Raw genomic sequence first — 27,356 nt, forward strand, 5'->3', positions numbered from 1 at the left:
CACACACACAGACTCACACACAAACACACACACACACACACACACACACACACACACACACACACACACACACACACACACACAGACTCACACACAAACACACACACACACACACACACACACACACACACACACACACAGACTCACACACACACACACACACACACACACACACACACTCACACACACACACACACACAGACACTCACAGACACACACTCACACACAGACACTCTCACACACACACACACACACACACACACACACACAGACTCACACACAAACACACACACACACACACACACACACACACACACACACACACACACACACACACAGACTCACACAGACAGGTGATTAAAATGTGCTTGTAGGTGAAAGAGAATCCTCACAGTGTTCCTACAGGCTGCTGCTTACCAGGAAAGTAGAGACGCAGAAGATGGTGAAGGGTTGTGTGTCTGTCTTCTCAGCATCATGTAAGATAAATGTTCTTTGAAACAACACAATTGGTGTTTTCGTTAAATGTCACAGAACCTTTACTGTGTGCACATTCCAGTATAATGTCTTTGCTTATTTTCACCACTCAGTCTTTTAGCAGTGCAGCATGTCCCAGTCCAGTTTTACCACTGCATAAAAGAAGTCCTTTTTTCTTCACTCATCTTCAGCTAAATTGTCCTTGTCTGTTAGTCTGGTTTGAAGTATGCACATTGCCATTGTGCTCCGCCAACTACCCTCCCTTCTTTAATGCCCTCTCTATGGAGAAGTACAATGACATCCCAAGGTTTCAACCACAGCTCATCCCATCAAATATTACCCAAGTATGGGAGCAGTCCCTGATCTCTTATCGCGGTCCTGCAGTGGAGCTTCATTTGCCATCTGGTAAACCCCATGGATATACCTAGATCAGCATGAGGAGTCATTTACACCATGGTGAGATAAGTGCTGCCTGAAAATTGGTGGAATCCAGTCAGACTTGCTGATTATAGTTGACAGCTCTTTGCAACTATAAGGTAATTAGGGAATATCAGGATAAAGCAGAGTGATCTGGAAATTACACAAACATCGTGGTGTCTGAAAAAGACCATCGAAAGGAGAAACGATGCAGGATAAATCAGTCATTAGTATCAGCATCATCAGGTAGTATGTGCACAACTGAAATTACTCCCATGCTTTCAGAGCAATTAAAATGAAATCTCCTGAACTATTGAACAGCAGAAGTACTGTAGTCAGTGTTTAATGAGCAGTGATGGGAATAACGGCGTTACCAGTAACGGCGTTACTTTTTTCAGTAATGAGTAATCTAACTAATTACTATTTCTTTCGTTACAACGCCGTTACAGTTACTAACAAGAAAATGTGGTTACGTTAGTAGCTGTGTTCAGGTTACCGCAGTTTATATCAGTTGCACGGAAGTAGCTGTAAGTAATCTGGACGCTGCATCTTTAAGCAGCTGTGCGCGCTCCCGCGGACGGCAATCACTTTCTGCCCGATGATCACTTTTTGGCACAACACCTGGAGCTAAGGAGGCAAAACAATCGCACGAGTGCTGCTGTTTGACTGAGGAAGAATAAAGGAGTCGTGGTAAGACAATCACATGACCACTTAAAGACAAAGCAACAAGGTGACATATACCAGCTTATAAACTGTGTTGATCGGCCACGTAAAACCAGAGTCATGATAAACAATATATATGCGGCGTTTTTACCTCAATAGTTCCGTCACTTTTACTGTCTAAGGACAGCGCAGCGAGACCTCTGCTTATGAGCAAAGAAAACCCCCAAAAAGACAAACAAAAAACAGCCAAACAGTGTTTGGAGTGTGTACTTAATGTGCTGTCTTGTGTAGTTGACGTGTAGTGTTGTGGATAGTTTTGTGTTGTGTGTCAGAACAATGAGGCAAAGAAATATCACTTTTTCTACTCGGATTTTACGTTATATGTCTGATTTTAGATCAATTGTGTTAATACAGTAAAAATGAACACATAACTATAAATTCAGACACGTGAGGTTGTGCTGATGATACCAAACACGGCAAATAAATAGTTTTTAAAGGTGAAATGTGGAGGAAACATCAAAAGTAGTTAAAAATGGCCAATTATAACCTGGACCCCAGAGTGGTAAACATTTTTTTTAAGTAACGCAATAGTTACAAGTAATTAATTACTTTTAGAATCTTGTAACTCAGTTACTAACTCAGTTACTTTTTTGAAGAAGTAACTAGTAACTATAATTAATTGCTTTTTCAAAGTGACTTGCCCAACACTGTTAATGAGTGCTCCGTGCAGGAGAGAAACAAGTGGCAGTTGGAAGTGGTCGGTCAGATTGGTGTGACTGAAACACTCCACCGTCTCCAACATAGTGTGGTTATGGAGCACTCTATGTTATCAGGGTCGCGGAGGCTGGAGTCTCAGCTGTAATAGAGTGAGAGGCGGGGTACACCCTGGATGTATCGCAGTCTGTCGCAGGGCCAACACGGACAGACAGCCGTTCAGAATCACCCAGAGTACCTGGAGAGAACCTATACAAACTCCACACAGAAAGGCTCCAACCAAAAGACACCACAGAGTAAGTAGACTAGTTCAGACGCTTACCACTTCACTAGCTAAACAACTAGCTTTGGTGACGGCTAAACATCAATAGTACTAGGAGAATGACACTCTCCGGGTCATCATGGCTTAATGCTCTTTCAGCCTCTGAATCCACTTCTTCCTCCTCTGCCCTCCTGATGTTAATAAAAATTTTCAGTTAACTCTGTTAAACGTTTTTTCTGCATCTAGAGACAATACTGTTGTGGGTTGCGTGCTTCTCCCATGCACTCTTGCAGTATTGCTCTGTCTCCAGCCTTGGTGGTGCTGTGCTGATACTGTTCCCCTGCCACTGTGAGAACACCTTGGTTGGTTCTCTGGAGAACCATGTGCCTTCTATTTCTCGGGTATACCAAATCAAGCGGCAGGCCAAGGCTCTGAGTCTTTGCTTGGCAGACTCAGTGACATTACGTTCTTATCTCCCTACTATTAACACTAACAAAATGCACTCTTCTGTGATACTATCTTGCTTGGCTGCTGCCTCTAAACATGCGTTGGTGGTTCTCGGTGTGCGGAGCTGGATGCTCGGGTATGTACTGTAATCTGATTGTTCTGTAAACTGTTTGAAATGTTGTTGTTTTTAATGCCTTGGCTGTATTTTTAGGTAAATAGCTGCAAAGGTTGTACAAAGGTTTTTAAAATTTACAATTTATTTTGCATTACAAGATACGAAAAGGATTTATTGTATATGTTTGTGGTTTTTACAGTAAAAAAATATAACTTTTTCTACTCTGGTTGTATGTTTTATCTCTGATTTTAGATGAATTGTGTTAATATAGTATGTCAAAATGGAAAAAATAAATGTAAATTCAGACATGTGAGGTTGAGCTGAAAAGAATGACACCAAACAAGGTGAGGTAAATAGTTTTTAAAGGTGAAATGTAAAATTAAAAGTAGTCAAAAATGGCAGATTATACCGTGGACCCCGGACAGTTAAATAGAAACAGACAGTTTTGCATTTTGCAGCTGTTTCCTGCTTATTACACAGAAACTACCAGAGGTAATAACGTGGTAATAACTTATTACCACATTATTACATTCCTGTTTCTTTCTTGTTACCCTAAATAATGCAGTATATAACACAAACTAAATATATATGGTTGAAGTTGAGGTGCCCATGTTATCAAACATAAAACTTTGTGATTGCTGAGAGAAATTCCAATAAAAGTTTCCACAGGCGGGAATGATTTCCTGTGTCATTCAGTGGGACAGTTGGGAAATCTCAGTCTCTCACTGAAGGTTTTCCTGAGGCTAGCATGCATGTCAGGAAGGGGGGATATTGTCCAGCATTCTCCTTATCTTGGAAAAATCTGCGTCTCTGATACTACCTTAAGAAAGTCCAGTCCAGTTCAGTTTACTGGGCATTTATGCTCCTCCACAACAACCACATCGACTCGCTGAATTAAAACAAGGGTCGCAGGTTTCTTGATTCTTATAAAGTCTACAATCACTTCCTTGGTCTTTGCCACGTTGAGCTGCAGATAATTCTGCTCGAACCGCTTGACAAAGGAGTCGACCACAGCCCGGTACTACATCTCATAGCCCTTACTGATGCATCCAACACCAGAGTCATCAGAAAACTTCTGAAGATGGAGGTCTCTGTGGTGTAGAGGGTGAAGAGGAAAGTGGGAGAGGACGGTCCCTTGTGGTGCCCCTGTGTTGCTGATCACCTTGTCAGACACACAATGTTGAAGACGCACATATTGTGGTCTTCCTGTCAGGTAATCAACAATCCAGGACACCAGAGAAGCATCCACCTGCATCCCTGTTAGCTTATCACCCAGGAGGGTCGGCCTGATGGTGCTGAATGCGCTGGAAAAGTAAAAGATCATGACCCTCGCAGTGCTCGCCGGCTGGTCCAGATGGGTGTAGATGATTGAGAAGGCAAATGATGGTCGATGGTGTCCTCAACTCTACAGTAGCACTCGTAAGCAAAGTGAAGGGGACTCTGATGTGGCCGGACTATAGGTCGAATCTAATGATGAGTCTTTCCAGGGTCTTCATGACGTGGGAAGTCAGTGCCCCAGGCCTGTAATCCTGGGGGTCACTGGGACGTGGCATCTTTGGTACAGGGACGAGGCATGATGTCTTCCACAGCACTTGGGCCCTCTGTAGACCCAGGCAGAACAATTTCTGAAAGACTCCACAAAACTGGGGGCAGACTTGCCTTCATTTGTCTTCGAACCTGGCTGTGAGTGAAAGTGACAAATGAGGGAGGGGTGTCAGGACTTTCACAGAGACGCAGTGGAGTAGCTGCGGATCGGAGGCTGACTACAGGTAGGTTAATAGGGGGGGTGAGCATTACCTGCAGTGTTGGATCTGTTGAAAAACACATTCAACTCGTTTGGTCTGCCCCCAACTCCCCTGCTGTTAGTGAATCCAATGATGGTCTTCATGCCACTGCACACCTCTCTCATGCTGAGTTTCCTCTCTAGCTTTCTCTCCAAATGATTATTCGTCTCACTGATCATGCCCTTCAATAACACCTGAACCGTTCTCACCTCCACTCTATTGCCCCCTCTGAAGGCCCTATGATCTCATTAGTCACCCATAGGTTATTATTTTAGCAACCATGGAGAGTCCGAACTGGAACAATGGAGTTGGTGCAGAAGGTTATGTAATCAGTGATACACTCAGTAAGCCCACTCATGTCCTCACCGTGAGGCTCACAGAGTGTGTCCCAGCCCTGTAGTTCTGCCAAGGCCTCCTCTGACCATCTCCTAATGTTCACAGGCTCCCTCTTCATAGACACGTAGCAGGGTGAGGTGAATCAGGCTGTGACCTGACCTACCCAGTGGGGGAGGTAGGAGGAACTGTGTGTGTCCTTGACATTAGCATGCAGTAGGTCTAAAATTCTCTCCCCCTGGTGGGACAGACCACGTACTGTGTGAAAGTTGGCACCGTTGTGTCCAAGGTGACATGGTTTGTAACCGGGCTATGGCAGAGTGGAGAAGGTCCCATGCAGCTGTGGAGTTAGCAGGGGGAGGAACACAGACAACCACCAAGATCACAGGGGCAAATAATACAGCCAAGAGCGCACAATCCAGTGTCCAGACAACAAATCTGTTCTTTGACTGTTACAGCTACACCACCGGTTGTTAACAAAAGCATCAAGCCTGCCCCCTCCTTTCTACTTACCATTCGCAGCGCTATCAGCCCGAACAGTGTGGAAGCTTTCCACAGATGCATTGTCATCGGGAATTTCCTGGTGCATCCCTGATTCTGTGAAGCACATCAAGCTACATTCCCAATATTCCTTCTGACTCCTGGCTCCTCCATTGTATTTGGTAGCGACTGAACATTGCCCATTACGACAAGAGACAGCTTAAGCTCCCTCGACTCTCTAGGTCACACCGCAGGCACCACGATCCCGTTCTTCAATGAAAGTAACAGTTGTGTCACGACAAGGAGAATAAAAACTGTAAAACTGAGAAGTTTTAGAGAAAACTAATACAGTGAGCTCTGGGAATACTTAACCCAGCTTAATTCATCCCAGTCAGTACATCCCAGTCAGTATAAAAACACAGGACACAAGATACCCTGTCTCATACTGTGTGAATACTTGTCCAGTATACTCAGGTATACTAAATTACCATCTGATGTGTGTTTGCGTATTTTTGTTTGTGTAATGTTGAATCCACACACACACACACACACACACACACACACACACACACACACACACACACACACACACACACACACACACACACACACCAGGAGAAAAGATTTCCTCTCCTTTCAAAGTGCTGCTGTGCTGACGTATTGACCCGTGCTGTCTGACATTAGACATCAGCCTTGTGAGCCGTGTTTGTGCCACGCGTATGTTTGCTACAAGATGTGTTAAAATGTGTTGCTATGGCTAAGCCTGTTCTCTGTTTTTCTGCTTATCTAACAGGGCAGCGAACGCCTCTTCTCTCTGACCATTTGGACGTACATGGAGACCCCCACTTGGCCAGGTCAGTGTGCCTGTGTGTCTGTTACACTGAGTCAAATGATCTGTATGTTCCAGGATTAGTGAGTTAACTGATACAATCTACTGCACAGCTACCACAGTGTGTGTGTGTGTGTGTGAGTGTGTGTGTGTGAGTGTGTGTGTGTGTGTGTGTGTGTGTGTGTGTGTGTGTGTGTGTGTGTGTGTGTGTGTGTGCGCGTGCAGCTGGCTGTCTTTGCAAGTGTGTCTGTGTGCACAGGGGGAGAATGTGCTGACTGCAGTCCTTTGGTTCTGGGCATGCCCATTAGAAGTGGCTATAAATCGTGAACGCAGTGCTCTCACTGTGTCAGCAGTCCGGCCAATGAATGGATATTAAACGCCACAAAAAAGCCTCTTTAATTCTGCCTGCATCCGCCACACCACTGCACACTCTTTGCCTCTTTCTCTTTATCTAGCTACCTATCTATCCATCCACCTTTTTTCTTTCTTGTTTTCACTTCTCGACCCCACCCCGCCCCCATCCCCTCAGCAACATAAAAAAGAAGTGGGTGCTTCAGCCCTGCCAAGCTTGTTGGGGTGAAAATATCCCAGTAAAGACTTGGGTATCTTTTATTTAGCAATAGCTTCAACAAAATATTATTTACAGCTAGTTATATTGGCCTTTTCCTCAAAAAGATTAGCTTGTACATATTCCCCCTCACTATGTTCTTTATCAGCAGACAGGCGGGTTGTTTAAAGGGAGGAACTTGAGAGTTTGGGTGAAGAAGAGCACTGAAAACATGGAAGAGCAGTTGTTATTTATTCAGAGACACTTAAAATATACTGTAATGTCTTCTTTTTGCCTGGGATCAAACCCTCAGTCGGGTGAGGCTGTGTTGCAGTGTTTGGGTGGTGAACATCCAAACGCTTGTCTGTGAGTGTTAGTGAGTGTTCGTGAGTGTTGTAGTGCAGACTCCTAACTGCTGGCAGTAAGCTCTCATTCCTAATGCTAACTGGATATTCTCTGCAACTCGCTGCTCGGCTCCAAACCTCCATGCTGTTCGATCATAAAAAATGTGTTAGTATTTCGATTCAATTTTAGTTCTGAAGCATGACCCTGGCTGTAGGTGTGGCCATCTGTGCTACTGGCACATCGATACCAATCTAATCGGAGCAGGAAAGATCAATGATAACCAGCTTAGATCAGTGGAAATGTAGAGTCGAGGAGGTTCGTCAGCAGCCTCGCTTGTTGCACACACACGCCAGAGTGTTTCAAAATGGCTTCATTATGTTTGGTGACGAAGATTTTTGTGTTTGATGAGAACAAAGAGCAAATGCAAAGGGTTGAAGTGCGGAATGTAGTAATTAAAGCGCTCTGCTGCACTTCCTCCACTTCCTCCTTCGTCTCTGTCCCAGTTTGGCCTGATTCTACTTCCATCAGTGTTCATCAGCAGGCTGCTGACTGGGCCCAGTCACACTGACACAGCAGCTAACTGGAAAGTTGTGTGTGCCTCAGTCAGATGCTCACTCATTTGTTTGATTCCTTTAAATTTAATTGATTTCACCGATTTGTCTATCGTCTTCATCATTAGTCTGTTTTGTGTATAGCACCTGCAAAGACATGGTGACAGGTTTTCAGGGACTGCTCTTCGACTGTGAAACTGAAAACAGCATAAACTAGAGAACTCATCACTGTGAGTGATATGCTGTGTGAGGCTGTGTCACTAGCTGTGAATGAGATGGCATTCAGGGAACCGTCAGATTGGTGACAGGAGATTAGACGACCATCATATAAATATCTGAGATGTTTTTTATTAAATAAGCAGAAACAGCTATTGGACTCCCCCAGATGTGTGGTATGACTCAGTGATCACTTTATACCAGCACCGCACAGCACCGCAAGCAAGACTAATTCTGCACAATTGTGCAGAATTAGTCTGACACAGCTGCAGGTCTTGCAGGTCTGCAATCAAAGTGCTGCTTCTTTCAATAGTTTGACACCGTTTCTGTTTGGACACGTCCTAAGAAAGCACATCTCTTTTTTTGTGTTATTGGAACCCAGACAAAGACTAAAACATAAGAGACTCTATGGTGTATAGTATTTTCTTACTTTATAAAGCTTTTGAAATCTGTGTGGTGATGGCTGCTCCTGTGAAGCTTCTCAAAATGAAACATTCATTAGAGCCCTTTGACTGCTCACAGGTTAATGGAAGCTTTTGGGAAAGTAATTTAACCTGCACTGGAATGTTATGTTTTATATTTGTTACATATTTTCTATTAGACCAGTTATACTATTAGTTCCATAGTATATACTGAAAAGTAGTAGACGTGTGGGCATCACTCACATATAACATTCAGTGAGAACGTCTCCAACAACCGTCATCCAACACGGCTGAAAAAAATGTAACAGCTTAGCACATGAGTCACTGTGGGTCAACCAGCGACCACGTCCTACCTGCTGAGTAACTGTAGAGCAGGTCAGCTACTAATTAGAGGTTTGGGGGTTCGTTCTCAGGCTGCTCCGGTCTGCATGCCAAATATCTAATATGATGCACACACTGGAGTGTGGATGTGTGTGAATGTTTAATGGAAAGCACAGAAAAAAAAAATGTTTGTATTAATGAAATATCTTTTATAAGATCCTCAGGTGCTCAGGTGGAGTAGAAACATGCTTTATAAGAACCTTTCATATACATAATTTGCTCTGAGATTAATAAAGGTTAATAATGATTCAGTCCATTTACCTCAGGCTGAGGTCAAAGAGTCTGAACAAACTCTACACAGCAAGCAAATGAGGCTGCACCCGGCTCGGGACGACACTCACAGGGGCCCACAATGCCCCCCAAAATCAGCCACAGCTGAGTCGAAGAAAGAGATTTGAAAAGCTATAATAGAGCTAATAAAAAGCTGAGTGAGTCTGTTTGAGAAGGAGCTCCACGGCCTGCCCAGTAACAGTTAGTGACCAGAGCGTGCAGGTAATCACAGAGCCAGCCCTCCTCATCACTTCATGTTGACGTTGACCTTTTTTCTTTTTTTTTTTGCTTTGAGCAGCTCGTTCACTTAAATCTTCTAAAGATGTTATTTCCTTCATTCCACTCCACATAGTATGGACTCATCCAAGACAATGGGATTAACTAATGATGGATCCCTGGTCCAGCAAACTAATCCAAACTACCTAAGGCAATGATGGGAGCTGATTACGCCTGACTGGGATTAGTGGAATTCAACCCCATAGTCATTAGTAACAGGGAAACTATGAGAGGTTATTTGCTCCTCATTAAAAATTAAAGCTTGGCTTTAATGGTGATAACACAAAGCAACTGCCAAGTTGTTATAGGACCCTTACATTATTAATAGAGATAAACAGTAGCATCTGTCACTAAAGACAAAAGACCGTAAAGATGATATGACTGTTTTACTGACACACAACTGCATGAAATTGCAAATACAATATATTTCACCCTGAAACGGGTAAAAAGGCTCAGTGGGCACAAACTGTGACCATTTCACTCTAACTGTGAACAGACAGAAAGAGAGAGCACGGGGCTGTAAAAGCTTCTTTTTATGTTGCTTAAAGTGATGCCCAGTTGTCTATGAACTGCTTTTAACACTGCTAGAAAGGTCGTTACAATTAAAGAAGTGCTGCTGCAGCACAGAGAAATGGAGAGGAATGTGATGTGAGAAAGAAGAAAGATGTCAGCACGACGAGCGGCAGAGAAGCTTTTAGCCTTTCCTTACACGAGTAATGTCCGATTACTGCTGTGTCTGAGGCTGCAGCACACAAACTTCAGGTTATGGCCCTCTGAAATGGACTAATTGTCAGCTGCCGTGTATCACAATCAGCCAGTACGTCCTGCGAGCCATCCAGAGGAAAGGCACAGTTCACATTGAATATTCATGTTTTTGTATTGGTTATAATAGGCTCGAGCGCACTCGGGCAATGATTCCAAACATAATCATGAATAAGCTTTCCCACTGCACTGTCTGCTGTGAGCTTAGATGACCCCCGCTCTGTTGATGCTCCTCATCATGTGTACCGTTAGCTTTAGCTCACTTCGCTGTGACTTCAGAGCTTGCAGTGACCTCATACAAAGCTTTTGTTATTAGTGTTAGTAGTAGTAGCAATATTTTTCGTATTAGCAAGGCCCACAGCAAACGAGACGTGTTCTTGCCTCTGAACTGTGACACTTTCAAAGTGGTTCTGCTTTACATTGTACGTTAACTTTAATATCTTTTTTTGAATACAACTGTGTGACGAGACGACTACAAACACCCACAGACAGTAATAACTTCTGATGGATTTGGATTGTTTATGTTTATTATTCATCACCTCCTCCTGCCCAGCTCTCTGAATGTCAACAAAGGGACATTTGTCTCAACTATATTTTTATCTACAGTCTCAATGGTGACTAGAATTGCCAGCAATGATAAAGTCATCCAAACAGCCACAAGCAATTCAGTATTAGAGGCTAACCGCATGATTTGGTCTCAGAAGTAACCAGATGTACAAAACACACATTCAAAAGAAGGGAGCGACTAAAATCAGAAATTGGACTTTCACCAGCAAAACTTCGGTATATGGTTTCCGTCAGGTCTCTGGAAAAGCCGGACCCAAAAGGACCCACACACATGCGCAAAAAAGTTGAAACGAGAGGAAGGAAGGAAGACCAAGACAAACAGAAACAGGTCTGCGAGGACTGGAGGGCAGCTTCACTCTGAAACAGGCACAGAGGCAGGTCCTTTGAATAACCGAGTTTCCAGATCATTCCCGAGTATCTGAATAAAGACTAAACTACTCATTTTACTAGTGTTCATGTCAGAACGTTATCCTTGTGCTGGTTTTCTTGGATATTTAAAAGCTTTGGACAGATTTCCAACAAAAACTGGGATTATGTCCGGTGCCGAAATTTCAGGTTTGGAAATTACAAACTATGACAGGTTTGGTTAGATGTGACTACTTTAATCTTTCACAGGGCTCATGCTCTTCTTCCTGGACTCTCACCCTGCTATCTCTGGCTAAACCACACTAAAAAAAAAAAAAAAAAAAGAGAAACGTTGACTTTAATTAAAATTATTTTGTCAACAGGTTCCATGAAATTTTATCTTAAAATGTTAGTTTAAAGCAAAAGTCTTTAGGTCATCTAATTTAATAAACTTTCATTAAAGTAACACAATCCTTTTGAAGTGAGCCAATTTTATAAAACTACTTAGGATTAAAACCTAAATCAAGTTATGTTGTTTGGACATGAATTATGTATTTACAGGTTAGATTTGTTTTGTTAACACATTTCTTGTTTGTGGTATTTAAATGTTAAATTTAAGTTAGATTAATAAAAATATTATATTTTCAGCAAACTTGTGCTTTACTAATTAGTTTTACATAAATCTACAGGTTCCACACAAATGAATTTAGTACAAGCCACTTATTTCTCTTATTTTCTTTATTATTTTTTTTATTTATTCATTTATTTGTTTATACATTCATTGAACATTTTTTTTTAAGAAAACAACAGCTGCACCACACAGTATTAGCCCATTAAGGTTAGTAACTAGTAGTGTGCACACAGATGCAGCATAAAGATAATGATTTTAAATTAAATGTCTCTGCCAGAAACAGAAGAAAAAACATTTAAGATCACATAATAGGCTGACCACAAAACCTTTAAATGAACTGTTCACCTTAACAGCCACAATCCTGGACAGCATCCCATGCCAAATTTGTGAAGAACCGAATAAACAGGTTCCAGTCACCAGGTTAGATTAAAAAAAAAAGTAATAGTAATAATAATAGTAATAATAATAATAATAAAACAGTCTACTAATATTCCCAAAATCATATCACCATCACAAATAAAACTTTAATAAAACATGCAAACATTATGGTCTGACAATAAAACAGCTTGCCAGTTTTCAGTTTTTTGCAGCAGCTTAACAGAACTCATTCAACACTTGCCACTGTCAGCTTTTATTTTACCTCTGTATAGGGAAAAAACTCAAGTGGCAAACATTTTAACATGGAAAGAATTGTTTGTTTTTGAAAGGCGACAAAATACACATTCATCCTGCATCCTCTCTCAATGAAACCCTTTAAATCTCAATACTTTGAATAATCTTTTAGACAGATTCCATGCAAATTATAACAATGTGACAACATTAGTTATTCAAGATTTGGTTTAATACAGATAAAAGCTACACTAAAATTACCAACCAGGTATTCTTTGAAGAGGATGCTTGGGTCTTCATTCAGGTAAAGAGGTAGTGCCCTGAGGACACACTCCCTCCTCTTTTCAGTAGCTTCATTCTGGAGAGAGTGACAGAGGTACAGAAAGAGAAAACAGAAATAGTTTAGGATGACACATTATATGCAAAATGAATGACATATCCACTGCAGAGATAGACATGTACAAGACCAATTAATGACCACATGGACATGAATAGTTAACCTGTGGGCAGGGTTTCCACCACATTATATATGTCCATATTAAGCAACAGAGGGAAGGACAAACTAATACAGCATCTTTTTGCATTCCAAAATTACTTACAGCTAGCTGTTTACATTTGAAAGTGATCTTATAACGCCATAACATTTTGCTATGAACAGAAAAACGCTGTGGCTGGGGCCAAAATTTGTCTAATTTTCCTCCCTGCAGCGCCTCCTTTTTTCTTGAAGACTTTTTGAGCTGGTCAGTGTATTGGTCAAGTTGCGCAAGAAACCTCGGAACAAGTGGAGCAGTAGTAATCCTCACAAGTTCTGCTTCCACCTAAAAACATGTCAACAAAAGTGGGCGATAAACAAACAAGAGAGAAAAAACGATCAGCTGATCATTGATCAGTTTCATGATTGAAGGAGAAACAGGAGAGGGAGGAGAGAGAATGAGAGGAGAAGAGGCAGCTGTGCAGCAAACACAGAATAACTCCAGCTTTGTGTCTTTTTCATTGTACCTGAAGTCCGGGACAAACTGCTCCTTTTCAGCTCAACACGAAACGCGTAATATTTTCTCTGAATACCAGACGATTCTGTTTTTTAGGGGACGGTTGGCAACTCTACTAACTAACCCTATGAATAAAATAAAGTTCACTATCAGTAACACCGTAGCACCCACCCAGCTGTATAGAAACTGCTAGCAATAACATATAACATGCTAGCTAGCACGCAGTACGAGTTATTGTAACTGACTGTAAAAAGTCAGCACAACGAAAATAAACTCCACCTAAATTTGGTTTATATCTGACCCAGATAGACTGCAGGTCAGAACTTCTTACCTGAAGTTCAGTTCACCGCCTCGGGTCTCTCCTCTTGCCTCCCCTTTCCCTCCTCCACCTGCTGGCCTCCACCACTTGCTAATGTTACTGAATCTGTGGAAGCTCCGCGATGCCACCACACGAAGTAACGGATAACGAGCCTATCTAAATCCCAGTAACGCGTTCCTGATTTTGGCATAATAACTAGTTACCGTGCTCATTACCACAATAATAACGTAGTTACTGTAACGCGTTACTTAATAACGCGTTAGTCCCTACACTGCTCATTATGCTTCTTCTTGACCTCAGTTAGCAATGCCAATCTCTCACTTTCAAGGCTGTCCTGCGTCTCTCCAGCCGGATAAGGAGAACAAAAATTTACCTCTGCCTTTCTAGGTTTTTTGACAGCATATGCTGGGTGATATCGATCAGTTGGTTTGTGCTTGAGGGAATTAATGCTCAGTTCTGGGCACTCCAAGTTTCTAAGCTTTGTCCTATAATTTGCCATCTTGTACTTGAGGCTAATCTTTCATCCATAGAAACTACTGAAAGATCCTTGTTCTCTTAAGCATGGATGTGCTTTGATTGAAGCTTCAGCTTCTATTTCCAAGTTTGCAGGATATGCCTTAAACATCATGATTTTCTCAGCTAGAGCTTCTAAAATGTCTGACTTAAGTTTGTGTCCTGGGTTCAGAAGCATTCCATTTGATATGAAAGCCTGGTTTGCACTTTGAAGTTGCATCTCCACGTCATACGGAAACTTTGGTATTTGGAATTCTGCAGGCCACTGAGATAGAGCTGTTTCTGAGTCAGAGGATGAAAGTAATGTCAGAAGATGATAGTGATGTTTCTTCCCCACTCTGGTTCATCCCAACTTCACCAAAGTGTGAAGCATCAGTCAGACGGATGACTTTCACTGTGCTCTTGTCCTGAATATCATCCATTCATTTAAGGTTGATAAACTCATTATCAAAGTCACTGTCCATGTACTGGCGTCTAATGTCCCCCTGAATATCAAACTGACGTTTGGTCTCATCCGAAAGCTCCTCCACAGACTTTGGCATGCCCGATGCTATCGTCAGTTTTTCAGTATTGTTGGAAGCAAGGATGATCCGCAGTTCTACTGGTTCAAACATCATTCGATTCCGTGCTTCAGTCTAGAAAAGAAAAATATATACATGAACAGAAATCCAGATGTCAGCATAATGTTTCACAACGGTACTTAACAGAGAACTGAGAAAAATTCTGACTAATCTCAACAAAAACACTAATTAAAGGTTTTCTTGTCTAGAAGATGTACTGATGGGCCTAACAGACTGTTAGATCCAACAAGTCACCGGGAGTTAGAGGCTGAACATCACAATAAAGCCAGGTGCTACTTTAGGTGCTTATGCCAGTGAGATTAAAGTGCATATTGAGTAAGCCGTTAATTACAGCTGTTTATTCACATATTCATTGTGTCCTTTTGATGTAAGGATATCTTTCAATGTAACCATTCGAAGGGGACCAATGAAGTAGTCATTTGATGGGTACTTCTCTGCCGGTTCATCATATGTTATCAAGGACATTTTGTACATGGTTGCAGTTCAAAAGCTGCTCCCTAAACCAAGACGAAAACTTGCTGACAATGAAATTCATTGTACCCTGAACAACACATATTCTTATTATCTCTCCAAATTCAGGTAGCCCATCAGTAAAACCACAGATAACTATCATTCTATTTCTGTAGTTGATCCCTCTATAGTCTGCACTTTTAGTTATGTTTACTTCTGTCATGTCAGGATACATCCATTTGAAAGGCAGAGAAATGTCATCTTTCAGAACCTCAAGAGGAACTCTTGATGCACTTGACACTTCAACTCCAGCTTTCTGTGGATGTAATGAGTGTAAGTGATAGGCAATCAGCAGTTGATGTTTCCTTGACAGTGTTAGAGCAACATTCTTAAAACACTTGGTATGATGAGCCACTTCCTTGAAAAAAAAAAAAGTGTTTTCCCTCAAATCGCATTGTCAATAATCCAACAAGAGGGCCAAAACATCGGATCATCTGGGGGTAATGTTCCAAGTAGTGACGCTTTGGCAGAAGGTTTTTGTTGGGAAATGCTTCTTGATATTTCTCTCTGTGATCAGAAATTTTGATCTGAAGATATCCAATTGATTCTTCTGTATGGATCTGGGCAACAGCAAGTTCCACTATCTACTTTAAATCCAAAATGATTTCCCACACTGGATCACCATCAGGTATAACATCTCCAATCAAGAAGGGCAGCAGTCTTAACAGAGTCCAGTTTTCAGGTGCATTGTCACCTATTGTATTTTTTCTTAACAATGTTAAGAGAACTGGAGAACTGCTGGACGGGCTCACCTGAGCCTTCAGCGAGGACAAAAACAGGTGCGGGGGCCTGCTGGGCAGTTGCCGCTCCCACCCGCGGAGTAGGTACGGGCGCAGAGACTAGCGGTGCCTCAGCTGGCCTGGAAACTGGAGCAGGGACAAACTGGGCCCTGGCCCCCCTCACCCGAGGAACTGACACAGGTGCAGGAGATGGCTGGACTGCAGCTGCCCTGGGCGGAGGAGCACCGGAAGGCAAAGGAGCAGGCTCAATGAAAACAGTACCATCAAAAATAGGTGACGACCCTTTCCCACCACATTTAACAGTCCGTGCAGTCTTAGGTTTAGCAGTGTTCACAGTCTCAGAAAAAACAGACTCGGCAAACTTGGGTTTTAGCTTGTTCCCACCCCAACGAGCAGACCTCGAACTAAAAATCCCAGACGAATGCTTATTGTGATGAACTAGCGCGGGAGGATTCAAACCAAAACTGGCCTCCCAGTCCAAATCCTCGTCGAAAAAAGAAATCCCGAAAGTGTCTGAGGTAAGTTCATAGTCTTTACTGTATAACAGCTCAGGTGGAGTGTGGAAAGTGTAGTCCTTTTGACTCACCACCGGAGGTTGCTCAGACGTGTCCATATGACAGCGATGTGAGCGCCATTTCCTTTGGGCAGAGGTAGCTGGCGTCGTGAGCAACTGAGCCTCCGGTGCACAGAATGGTGACGCTGAGGATGGAGCGTGAGCGCCTGAAGCCATGTGGAGGACTCCCAACTGAAGCAGCAGCATCTTGAGTGCCAGCAGAGCAACAGGTGGAGACTTCTGGCAGCTCCGGGGACCGCCGAGAGCCAGCCGAGTGCCATGGAAAATGCGCCCAACGTCAGGGGTAAGCCATGGCTCCCAGCGGAGTTCCTCCTCCAGCTGGGCAAAGGCTGCTCGGCGTCGCTCCTGAAGTTCAATGTCTGCTGGGTCCATAGTATGGTCGCGATCTTCTGTTATGAGTAGGCTGTGTGCAGACAGGAATCATGGACCCAAAAGTGCAGACACTCGGAGGCACAAAGTAAACTTCAAAAAACAGCTTTAATGCTGAACTAAAAAGATACCAGAACTGAGACTTTAAACATAAACTCAGGCACGCAGACAAAACACACAGCAAAATAAATGGTAGATCACGACACAGACACAGAGAAACACAGGGGGAGCAATCAGGGAATGAGTAACAGGAGGGAAACACAGCTGGGGCAAATGAGGCTTAACGAGACAAGGGGAAGCAAAACCAGATACATTAACCTCAGACAAGGACCTTCAAAATAAAACAGGAAACATGACACAGACTGAACTAAAGACACAGACTCGCACGCACTGCAACAGAGGGAACAGAGACGTGGGACCAGGGCAGACACAGACACTGACTGGACACGGGGATATAGCAACTAAGGATACACAGAGACGCGAGCTAAACAAGGGGATACAGCTGACAGGGGAGACAGAGCAACTAGAGAAGACAGAGACATAAACCATAAGACAGAACTCAAAGAAAGCAAGACTAGAAATAATAAATAATATAATAAACTCAAAAACCCTGGGACAACAACCCAGGCATCCTAACAGTTCGTGGACCAATATGTGGACGGTTTGTTTTATCTTTTCCCTTATAGTGAAAACTGACAATCACTTTATTTAAAGAGTCCAACGTGATGTATTTTTTGGATATGAACATACCCAGACACTGTGCAAGTTCCACTGGAACAACACCTTCCAAAAGATTGTGGAGTATGTCAGGTGGATATCCAGTTGACACATGAAAATGAGAAAGATTTTCCGTCAGCACACACGGCCTTTTTACTCCAACACAATGTTTTCCACTCTCTACTGCATGTTTGACATGTTGTTTGTGCAGGTCTTTGGATCGAAGACTAAACTCTCCAGAAAGTACCGGTTTGGTCTGAAAGTCGCTGAAGCGTCCTCTGCAAAATCGACAAACATACACTCCTGAAAAGCTCTCCACAAAACCTGCAATCCCATGAGCACCTAGATTGTCTGCAGCTACACACTGTACCGTGCCTTTTATATTTTTTCCAGTCTGTGGGACAAATACCCCATGCTCCTCCAAGACAGCCAAATCACACAAAAGAGGTTCAAGCACTTTTTCACTTTACCCATATTCTTTGACGTAGCTGCTTTTACACTGTATTGCCAAGTACATGGATGACAAAGAGGAGTGTTGGTCCTGGGATAAGTTGCTTAATATTGTATCCTTAATATTAATATTGTATTTTCTTTTTTGAAGTACCGAGAGGGTTGCATACTTCAAACTCATCAATGTAAAGCATCACAGTAATTCTCAATTCATCAGCAGACAGGAACTGATTTTGTTTGAAAAAGTCTGCATCTTGAAATGATCTGTATTCTTCTTGCGTAGTTTCAGTTTCCTTGGATTGAGCATTGTAGTTTTCTACTATGTCATCTACTATACAATTCTTTGTTAGGAGCTGTTGTAGGGCCTGCAGTAATGGTATATATTGGTAGGTATGGTTGCTCTCCTTATCCAAAATATATTCAATTGGTTCAATTACATGGAACTTTTTGCTGAAGTACTGTTTCTGCTTAAAAGCAGTCCCAAGAGTACCGATATTTCCGAGTGTTTTTGTCAGCGGGTTAGAGATGCAGACTGCAGAGGCCAAATCCTCAATTTCTTTCACATTAAGATTAATATGACTTTGCTTTGTACAAAAAATGGTAACTATGGCATTTATTGCAGTCAAGGATGCAGAACTCATCAGGAAGTGCAAGTCCTGCAAAAATTCATCCACCGCACTGCTTGGAACATGGAGTACATTTTCCAGCTTAAGCAACATCGCTGCAAATTTCTCTTCTATCAACCTCTCATCACTTTTAGAGATCCCTGCCTGAGACAGATCTTGCGCTTCCACCTGACCTTCGTCGAATACTCCACTGTCTTCATGTTCCCCCCCTTCAAGAGCTGGCCTTTTAAAACTGCCTCTTACTGCTACTATTCCACCTTTAAAGTCACTGTAAGAATAACCAAGATCTATTTTTATGTGATTTGAATGTTCCTTAGATGTTTGTCCTAAATGTACAACCTTTGAACATGCATGGGACCGTTTCATTTTCTTTCAGATGCAAATTTATGTGAGTAAAATACTTTTCAGAGGTAACTTCAGAGAATCCAAAAACATGGCAGCTGAATCTGGCCAGTGACAATGGTTGCTGTGATTTCTCTCATGAGTGCATGACTTGAATGTGCATGGACAACTAATATATGGGCAAGGATATGGGCGCCAGTGCCCATAATCTGGATGTTTTAATCTATGTTTAAATAACTGGCCCCCAGTTGAGGTCTTTGCACTGCAACCTTTACACTGCCACATTCAGATCTGGAGAAGAAATAAAAGGGGTGGGTCAGTAAAGAAAACTTGACTCGTAAAACAGTTTTCTTTTGAAAAAGTATGACAGTTCACATACCACATGCAAGCTCAGCAGTACCACATACACCACATCAGTATAAGAGGGAGCAGGTAAAGGCCAGGATCTGAAATTTAGAAAGCAAAACAAGAAATTACAAAAAGTTAAAAATTATTGATTTAATTACAAGTAAATAAAATCTTACTCAGAAGAAAAGCAAGAGATCGACACTTCCATGTGCCAACTTTCTATAGAAAAAATTATCATCAGGTCTGTCAACCTTCTGTCTGTCCAGTTATATTTCGTCAATAATTTCATTTAAAAAAAATGTAATGTTTATTTAACAAAATTTATTTTACAACTATGTTGATATGTATAACTCTGCTAGGAAACATGCTGTCTTTATAGACCATTTTCACATAATACAGATGACAGAGCACAACAATGGTGTCACAGTGGCTTTCGGCCCTCAATTTTTGGATTTTAAATGTCACAACTTCATGCTATCATTGTTATCCTATTAGATATTTGTGTGATTCTCAAACTACAATAAAGCAAGTGGAAAAATATCCTAGAACCCCTTCAGCTAATCCCTTTAAAAATACCCATTAAAAATGTGTCTTACACGTTCTGCAAAGTAAGGACATGTTAGCAGTTAATATAGTTGTTTACAATAACCTGAGATAAACAGACACACTAAATTGTATCATTTGTACTATTATATCTCATCTTAATCCCAGGTTTGCTCTATGAGGGACATACTTCATCTGTGCCTCTAGCGCACGTTAAAAAAATTACAAGCGCAAATGTTGCATTTTGGGGAGAAAATTATTTTGATCGTAGAAAAGTTTAATTTGAGCGAACAAAATTCATTTCTGCATGCAAGAAATGAATTTCATTGGTTTCTATTATCCATATACACTCACAATAACAGCCCCTCTCGCTCAGTTGTTTGCATTTGCTCTTGCTCAGATCTTAGTTAAATCAACACCGCTTATTCATATTCAATAAACCTGTGCATTTTGTGTTGATGAGACGTGATTGAAACATGTTTAGATGAAGTAAGGTGAGCTCTTGGAATATTTTAATCCCAATGCTACTTGGTCACTTAAATACTACATGTTATCTTCATATTACATAATGTTCAACAAAGTCTAAAGTCTGGTTAACATGAAGTTAAATGGATCTACAACAACTACCATCCTGCAGGGGGGCTGGGGCGTAACCCTGAAGTGACAGCTCACCAGTCTATCACACAGAGACAAACAACCATTTGCACTCACAGGAAATTTATAATCACCCATTAACCTAGCTTTATAAACTGCATGATTTTTAACTGTGGGAGGAAACCAGAATACCCAGAGAGAACCCACTACAAACTAGTCAGAGCACAGATTGGAACCCAGGACCTTCTTCCTGTGAGGCAACAGCGCTAACCACCACACTACCAATCGGTACTGAAAAACAGGAAAGGCGACTCAGCTTGACTGAGCTGGAGGCCTTCCTCAAACCACGATCCAGAGTTGTCGAGATGAAATCACATGCAGTGTTGTGAGATTTAACATCGCTATATTATTGACTTACTTCACTCAAACATTATATGAACAATTTAATATACCCTCTCCGCATTCATGCAGTTTCTACAGTCTATAGTTACAAGCTTTAAAGCATGAGGCAACTGTGCTGAATACACGCAAGATGCTTACATAAATCCAAGAGATGGCCAATCCCTTTTTTTCAGTGTATCTCTGCTTGTCTATGGTTGCTGAAGATGATCTGGTTGTGATGGCTTTATCTCATTGCTTCATACTTGGTTTACAACCAATCGCTGAGAATTAGCACCTTCAAGTCTTAGGACTTGGTTCTCTGATGGAAAAGGGTGGAGTGCAAACTGCCGCCAGAGCTTACTTTATATTTTTACATGCTGTAGTGCCATTTTTGGGAGCATTTCAAGTTGCTATACATCATTACAACTGTTATAGCCCATATTTTAATAATATGTCTGCATTAAGTCCATAGTAACTACATAAATTGCAAAAAAGTGCAATAAACTACAAAAGAATTGAAAATCGTTTTTGTTCTTTTTTACATACATTTCTACTTGCAGAATTTTAAGAGGTTTATCCCTCAAAACTTTAAATCCAAAAAAGTTGCAAAAAAATAGTTTACAACAACAGGAAATTTATTTTGAGTGTCTTCATAGTTTTATTTTTGAGATACACCAATTTTTATATACTGCAGGAAAAACGAAAAACAATCCTATGATGCAAATTTGCAAAGAAAACAGCAGGTGCATCAAAATAAACTATTTCCAGCTGTGGAATTCGAGTTCTAAGCATCCCAGAAACTATTCAGAAAAGTCAAACATGACTTATAAAAACACCAGTATAGGCTTTTAAGGCCTACAAGTAAAAAACTACATTTTCCGCGAAAATGACATCACTTCCGGTTTTAGGCAGGTAATGGCGGACATTTGCGTCTGTTTCAATGTGGGAAGTGTTATGAACAGCTGATCGGATCGGCAAAGCGTGTTTCTGGAATATTATGTTTTTGTTCTTGCAAGAGCTTTTTATGCAATTTTTGCAAAGCTTTATGTGGAAGGAAACCGTGACCTAGGACAAGCTAATGGCATAAGATGTAAGTACAACTCCTCCGGTTTCATATGCAAAAAAATTATTGTGCTAGCTTAAGCAGTTCCGGTTCTACAGGGATTTAAAAATAGTTACGCAAAACGGAGCGTGCTGCTCTGACCGGCTTTAAAGGGTTAAGTAGATCTGGATGATTGGGGATGAATGGATGGAACATTTCATATGATAACTAACAACACAAAGTTGCAACAGGCACAAAAAAATTCCAGTTTTATTGCATGTTCAGTTCTCAGTTGTCTGGAGTAATCCTAACGACAAGCCAGATATAAAATAAGATAAGATAACATAGGACAATTCTCACAAATACTCATCAGACTTTAAATACATGAACTGACCACTCAAGACCACAAATGCATAAACAGCTTTGACACTTTTATTTATTTATCTTTTAGAAAACGTTATATCAAAATTGTAACTAAGAGCAAGAAAGAAATCACTATTGAACGTTTAATATCCACAGCACAAAAGCAGATTTGCAGAACATGATTATCAGTTTGGGCATCTTCCTGTAGGAAGTAAGGCCTCATTACTGAAATGAACACTGAGTTCTCTTTGCCTCCCTTTAATAATGTCCACAGCCTATAGAACAGTGAGCTATATGTGTGAATACAATAAGTGTTCAGTCAAAAACTTCCTGAAGTCAGAAATGCTGAGATCCAGGAAGTGTGAGGCTGCAGTGTCCTTCTCCATGAAGCACATGAAACTATACTGGTAGTCAGAGATGGGCAGTAACTCGTTACAAGTAATGTTACTGTAATCCGATTACTTTTTTAAAGTAACGAATAATGTAAGGGAATATTATTGCAAAAAAGTAATTAGATTACTGTTACTTTCCCATAAGCACGCTGCATTACTGTGTTGCATATAATTAAATTTTTGCCAAATGCAAAGTGCATCAAATTAAAAGATTAAAACTAATAAACTAAATTTAGACAGAGGCTTTGATTCAGTTTTATATGACGGATTATGAAGAAAAAGTCAAGCTGGGCTGAAAGGTCTACTGCTTTATCATGGATTCAGGTTGTGTATCATGTTTTTGAAAAGTAACTAAGTACTAAGTAACTAATTACATTTGAAAAGAAATGATCAGTAAAGTAACTGGATTACTTTTTTGGAGAAGTAATCAGTAATTAGTAACTATGTTGGATTTAAAAATGGCTGTGGTGATTAACAGAGGAAAGAACTATGTGTTAGTCAGAAGTCTGATATAAAAACATCCAGCTGCTGCTGTCACATGTTCAGGTCAGGTGGTTCCACCCTCCTCCCTCTAAACCTGGTTCTTCTCTGACTTTTCTCTCTCTCACTTCTTTTTGTGTCTCTCTCTCTCTTTTTATTCTCTCGTTTATCATTTTGACAACAGCGCAGCTACTTTTGTGAAATTGAGAAAAATGTTTAAGTCAGCTTTTCTCTTTTCTCCACATACCTACATCCATTCCTCTTGGCCATTAAGATACGTGTTTATGACTGTGTGCATGTATATTCACTCTGTGTGTGTGTGTGTGTGTGTGTGTGTGTGTGTGTGTGTGTGTGTGTGTGTGCACTCTTAAGAGAGAGAGTGGAGCAGACATGAGTAATTTCTGCTCTGCACAAAATACTTTATATGATACTTGTAGACGATTTGACTGCAGTGAACCTCCTTAGATTTTTCCTGCTTAAGTTTAAACACACATTCAGACACAAACATTTAGACACACACATACACACACACACACACACACACACACACACACACTCCACAATTCATATCAAAGAAAAAGAAACATACTGATTATTTTATATTTGTGTGAGAAAATAACATCCTGTTATTTTCTTACACAAAAAAACAGGATGTTCACTCACAGTGCGTGTTAGTTCACACAGGTGTTCTTCATCGCCCATGTGTCACATCCAGCTCTGATGGGTTGTGCATGTTTCTCCTTCGTCGTATGAAGTATTTAAAGGAGTGAGAGAAAATGTTCATGTCTTTTATACAATAAATACTGTGGAGTGTAACTTGGAGCTCTCTAAGAGAGCCATGATTGTGTCTTAGGATTAAAAATGTGTTGAGATTAAAAATAATGTACTGGTTTGTCTTTCTCTGCTCTAATGGAAGAGATCGAACAGCCTGTAACGGGATGCTCTGTGTTAGCTGGAGAGCTCAACATATCAAATCAAATCAAAATCAAATCACTTTTATTGTCACATCACATGTGCAGGCACACTGGCACAGCACATGCGAGTGAAATTCTTGTGTGCGAGCTTCACAAGCAACAGAGATGTGCAAACACAACAACACAAACGAGCAAAATACAAGAATGGCCAACCTGAAACTAATAAATATATGTACAATATATAATAGTGTATGCATTTCTGGATGTGTATACTAAATATTTTCCTATGTGTGTGTGTGTGTGTGTATATCAGACTGCTTAGGTATGTTAACCTGGACAGTGAAAACAGTGTCTAAAACGGTGATGCATGTTAGTCATGTGATGCAGTCATGTGACCAATTAAACTAAAGTAGCGGAGGGCATTACACAGCAGTTGTTTTGTTTGCTCTCAGTTTTGACAGCCCTATTAAAGAATAATACAGTGGGGCAAAAAAGTATTTAGTCAGCCACCGATTGTGCAAGTTCCCCCACCTAAAATGATGACAGAGGTCAGTAATTTGCACCAGAGGTACACTTCAACTGTGAGAGACAGAATGTGAAAAAAAAATCCATGAATCCACATGGTAGGATTTGTAAAGAATTTATTTGTAAATCAGGGTGGAAAATAAGTATTTGGTCAATAACAAAAATACAACTCAATACTTTGTAACATAACCTTTGTTGGCAATAACAGAGGTCAAACGTTTACTATAGGTCTTTACCAGGTTTGCACACACAGTAGCTGGTATTTTGGCCCATTCCTCCATGCAGATCTTCTCGAGAGCAGTGATGTTTTGGGGCTGTCGCCGAGCAACACGGACTTTCAACTCCCGCCACAGATTTTCTATGGGGTTGAGGTCTGGAGACTGGCTAGGCCACTCCAGGACTTTCAAATGCTTCTTACGGAGCCACTCCTTTGTTGCCCGGGCGGTGTGTTTTGGATCATTGTCATGTTGGAAGACCCAGCCTCGTTTCATCTTCAGTTCTCATCAGTTCTCACTGATGGAAGGAGGTTTTGGCTCAAAATCTCACGATACATGGCCCCATTCATTCTGTCCTTAACACGGATCAGTCGTCCTGTCCCTTGGCAGAAAAACAGCCCCATAGCATGATGTTTCCACCCCCATGCTTCACAGTAGGTATGGTGTTCTTGGGATGCAACTCAGTATTCTTCTTCCTCCAAACACGACGAGTTGAGTTTATACCAAAAAGTTCTACTTTGGTTTCATCTGACCACATGACATTCTCCCAATCCTCTGCTGTATCATCCATGTGCTCTCTGGCAAACTTCAGACGGGCCTGGACATGCACTGGCTTCAGCAGCGGAACACGTCTGGCACTGCGGGATTTGATTCCCTGCCGTTGTAGTGTGTTACTGATGGTGACCTTTGTTACTTTGGTCCCAGCTCTCTGCAGGTCATTCACCAGGTCCCCCCGTGTGGTTCTGGGATCTTTGCTCACCGTTCTCATGATCATTTTGACCCCACGGGATGAGATCTTGCGTGGAGCCCCAGATGGAGGGAGATTATCAGTGGTCTTGTATGTCTTCCATTTTCTGATGATTGCTCCCACAGTTGATTTTTTTCACACCAAGCTGCTTGCCTATTGTAGATTCACTCTTCCCAGTCTGGTGCAGGTCTACAATACTTTTCCTGGTGTCCTTCGAAAGCTCTTTGGTCTTGGCCATGGCGGAGTTTGGAGTCTGACTGTTTGAGGCTGTGGACAGGTGTCTTTTATACAGATGATGAGTTCAAACAGGTGCCATTCATACAGGTAACGAGTGGGGGACAGAAAAGCTTCTTACAGAAGACGTTACAGGTCTGTGAGAGCCAGAGATTTTCCTTGTTTGAGGTGACCAAATACTTATTTTCCACCCTGATTTACCAATAAATTCTTTACAAATCCTACCATGTGGATTCATGGATTTTTTTTTCACATTCTGTCTCTCACAGTTGAAGTGTACCTCTGGTGCAAATTACTGACCTCTGTCATCATTTTAAGTGGGGGAACTTGCACAATCGGTGGCTGACTAAATACTTTTTTGCCCCACTGTATCAGTCTGTACATGCTCCACATAGCTAATTTTCACTCACGTCTGCAACTTTGTACTTTTGTGTTACTCGCAGCAACAGTACTGGAACGTAAGTGTTTTCGGCCATTTCAATGTGAACTCTGTGAAAATGACTGAAAACGCGGTATGGACTTGGAGCGTTTTCAGTCGAAAACGCCGTTTTCATATCTATCCGGGCCAGTGTGGACGTAGCCTTAGTCCTGGCCCTCTGGTGTTCTGTGCCTTTGGTGGGAGGAGACAGACGTTTGAAATCTGGGTATCCTGGTAGCACTGGGCAGCCCTCAAGTCCTGCCAGCCGGACTGATGCCAGCATCATTACCTTTTTAATTATGCTTGATCCACTGTGTCCATGTGGAATTCTCAGGGTTGCAGCACAAGAGGAAACGTGTTTTAATAAATGTCAGACTGGATCCTTATTGGCAGCTGCATGCTTCTGCTGCTTCATCACTTCCACTGTAGCACCTACTGGACTCTACTGCAGTGTGTGTGAAGATGAATATGCAAGTTAGTGTGTGCATGCAGTTGTTTTGTTCCTGCTCTATACTCTGCTCTTTGTATTTAACACAATACAAATGCAGACAGAAGTGACATGTGAATTTGTGAGTCAGTCACTGAACTAACACAGCCTCAGCATGTTTGTGTTCTCTGCTCATACGGGCGTCATGTTGTCCCTAACAACAACAGTCACTTCAAACTGCATTAGATTTCTTCATATTTCTTCACGGCTGCAAGTAGGGGTGACGTGGGCCGCGAATGGCCCCCAGGCTGCGAGTTTGAGACCTCTGATCTAGACAGTCACAACTTTTTCTTGTGTTTGTTTGGTTTTTGTGTAAGATAAAGGAATTATTAATTACATACGATTTTTTGACTGAGCTGTCTGTTACAGTCATGATTTTAGTATAGATAGAAAAGACTGAAATTAGTGTGTCTGGGTCGGTTGTTTGATGCCTGACCCCTCTACAGGATTAGATGTGCTTGAACAAACAGTAAACCTGACCTGATCTCATTCCTAGAGCACA

The 27,356-nt window shown here is 41.5% G+C and overlaps 1 protein-coding gene across 5 annotated transcripts in view; it reads left to right on the forward strand.

The window, feature by feature from the left end:
- Positions 1–27,356, forward strand: part of rbfox3a (RNA binding fox-1 homolog 3a) — a 595,842-nt gene that overhangs the window by 239,840 nt on the left and 328,646 nt on the right. For all 5 annotated transcript variants that reach the window (XM_076887148.1, XM_076887145.1, XM_076887144.1 and 2 more), the window contains exon 3: positions 6,483–6,543. In XM_076887148.1, coding sequence (XP_076743263.1) covers positions 6,522–6,543 — 22 coding nt within the window. In that variant the 5' untranslated portion in view covers positions 6,483–6,521. The remainder of the gene's footprint in view (positions 1–6,482; positions 6,544–27,356) is intronic.

The sequence above is a fragment of the Maylandia zebra genome, linkage group LG8, assembly GCF_041146795.1.
Source record: "Maylandia zebra isolate NMK-2024a linkage group LG8, Mzebra_GT3a, whole genome shotgun sequence".
NCBI classification, from domain to species: Eukaryota; Metazoa; Chordata; class Actinopteri; order Cichliformes; family Cichlidae; genus Maylandia; species Maylandia zebra.